This window comes from Dysidea avara, chromosome 8 (genome assembly GCF_963678975.1).
Source record: "Dysidea avara chromosome 8, odDysAvar1.4, whole genome shotgun sequence".
Lineage (NCBI taxonomy): Eukaryota > Metazoa > Porifera > Demospongiae > Dictyoceratida > Dysideidae > Dysidea > Dysidea avara.
The window spans coordinates 34,058,676-34,061,265 of record NC_089279.1 but is presented as its reverse complement, the minus strand read 5'-3'; the positions used below and the strand labels follow the sequence as shown (position 1 = coordinate 34,061,265).

The window sequence follows — 2,590 nt, the reverse complement described above, 5'->3', positions numbered from 1 at the left end:
GAATTTGCAAGAAAAGCAACGCAAGTACTCATCTCATAATCAGTCTATTCATAACAAGTACAATGAAGTTTGCATGTTTACATGTACATTTAAAGTAGGAACTAGCAATTAGAAAGATTATTGAGCATTAACTGGCAGTTTACACATGAACAGTGTTCAATACGTGCCTCCTAGCATGAACAGCATGTCTAGCTTTAGCTGCAGCCAACCATTAAAAGTGAGTCATCATGCCACAAACGAAGACGAGGAAAGGAAGAATCCAAGACTGGCAAAAGAGAGAACTAAGATGGACACACACCATAAAAGGATTAAGGATGGTGAATATCCAAGTGAATTTTTCAACAACACATTGTGCCATTCAAACATTTTGCTAGAATGATTAAAATTTATGTTATTATACAATAATAGTTTCTACGTAGTATAACTGCTTACTTTGACCTATGCCATCATGAGCTGTCTGCTTTGACCACAATTGCTTTGACAAATCAAACTGCTCTTAGCAGCTAGACATGTTCACACAGCACACATCAGTGTTGAGCACAGATAGGTGTTTAATATCATATGAATGTATATTATTACGTGACAGTACAAAGCGGTGTATGTTGAAAACCACACACTATATTGTGTTGCATACTTGAAACCTGCGTAGTAAGCATAATGTAACACACAAAGGCTTACCAAATCAGTACATGTATATTGCATCTCTGCATGTGAGGGCAGGTTACATTACTAAAATCCACTATAAAAGCTGTCTGGGTATATAGCACTTGTTTTATCAAGTGATTTGAATTGGCTTTACAAAGAAGAAGGACAAAACAAGATATGAAGTTCTCAGTGTACTTGTTTGTACTACTACTAACTATCAGTCATTTTACAGTTCACTCAGTTCCCATCAGACATATGGTAGAGGAGCATCAATCAGTGAAGGTGATTAGAAGGAAAACCAATTTAGACACAAAGAAAACTGATGATAGCATTTTAAAAGCAAATGAATTTGCTCATGAACTAGCCAACGCATCTCTGTCCAACTACCTGAAAGATCTATATGTCAACTTTAGCTTTTTCAGTGGACCTACCAATCCATTGAAAGACCAAAAAATCATTGCAGCAAACACAATACGATCATATGAGAACCAAGTAAACAGTAAGTTGAGTGCATGCATACTATAGCTAATGATATACTGATGAACTTACATTATCAATCATGAAGTTAAAGTATGTACATAGCTAATATAAGTTATTGCTCTTTACAGATGCTGGTTGTGGATATTATAAATTTGACATTGCCAAGGCCAGTATTGATGGAGAGGAAATAATTCATGCTGAACTACGTCTACTACAGAAGATCTCAATACCAGGAGACTACTATGCGGTCAATATTTATTATGTGCTCAATGACAACAACATTGACTCACCTCTAAAGCTCACCTTCAAACACACTGACTCTAGTCCAGGATGGAAAACATTTGATGTCACTCCAATAGTTGAGGGCTGGAAACAAGGATGGGTTAACTATGGCTTGAAAGTTACACTGACTAAAGGAGAACAACAACTATCACGTGAAGGTGTTTACTCTTCTGGGGAACAAGAAGATATACTGAACACTGAACCTTTGTTAGTTGTGTTCACTCATGATAACACTAACAAATTCTTGAGTGAAGTAATGAAACAAAAAAAGCTGTCAGATATAAAGCACAAAAAAGAAAAACGTCAAACCACTATTTCTATTGAGACATCACATGTGGCATGTCACCTCCAAAAGATGGAGGTTAACAACACTGCCATAAGGGAAGGTAACATCCATCTGATGATCCCCAAGTTGTTTGATGTTGGAGTGTGTGTGGGTCACTGTCCAAGACTACCAGTAGAATCATTAACTGATTATGCAAGTATTCTTTCCCTCCACTACTACCAGACCAGAGGCCATGCAGGGGCACCAAAGAGGTGTTGTGTACCAACTAATTTTGAGGCAATATCGATGGTGTTCTACAATGAATTAACTCAGGAGAGCATCTTGAAGAATGGTCCAATTAAAGCCAAGGCATGTAGCTGCATGTGATGCATAAAAGCTACACATAGCTGGAATTTTCATTATATTGATGTATAGTTGATCATAGTGTTTTCATATGTGCAAAATATCTTGAAATGAAGTACCGGTACCAGCTATGTTATATACAACATATGTATGGAATTTACAAAATGCGCTTCACAAAAATCAGTTAAATTCCCTTCTACCTTTGTAGCTGAATTCTTATGTGGCTACACAGCTAGCTACATAGCTAATTATATATCTCAGTAAAAGATTCTACCTATTAAACCACAATGGCACATACATAAACTCACAGCACATGCCATGTATAATAGTGCAATCAACAAACAAATAGGCAAAACCACACCACCAAAATTCCAGCACTGCAAACAAATGCCAGTGTCACTTTGATGCACTATACCATGAATACTAATGACATTAGCTGTAATGATCACTCACTATTACATAATAATTAACACTTACTCTCTTATCTGCTTTGACCACAATTACCTTGATAAATCAAACGGCTTTAATTATAAGTAGCTTGACATGTTCATCTTA

General features: G+C 36.4%; 1 protein-coding gene across 1 annotated transcript; it reads left to right on the top strand.

The window, feature by feature from the left end:
* The first annotated feature begins 822 nt into the window (after nucleotides 1-822).
* LOC136264963 (bone morphogenetic protein 2-like) lies at nucleotides 823-2,162 on the top strand. The gene is made up of 2 exons (XM_066059727.1): nucleotides 823-1,144; nucleotides 1,254-2,162. The coding sequence occupies exons 1-2, from the start codon at nucleotides 823-825 to the stop codon at nucleotides 2,057-2,059; spliced, it is 1,128 nt and encodes a 375-aa protein (XP_065915799.1). The 3' UTR covers nucleotides 2,060-2,162.
* Nucleotides 2,163-2,590: the final 428 nt, after the last annotated feature.

Bases quoted from the DNA above. Each gene is read 5' to 3' on its own strand.
- LOC136264963 (XM_066059727.1), top strand. From the start codon at position 823: ATGAAGTTCTCAGTGTACTTGTTTGTACTACTACTAACTATCAGTCAT. The intron at 1,145-1,253 runs GTAAGTTGAGTG...TGCTCTTTACAG, and splicing joins ATATGAGAACCAAGTAAACA to ATGCTGGTTGTGGATATTAT.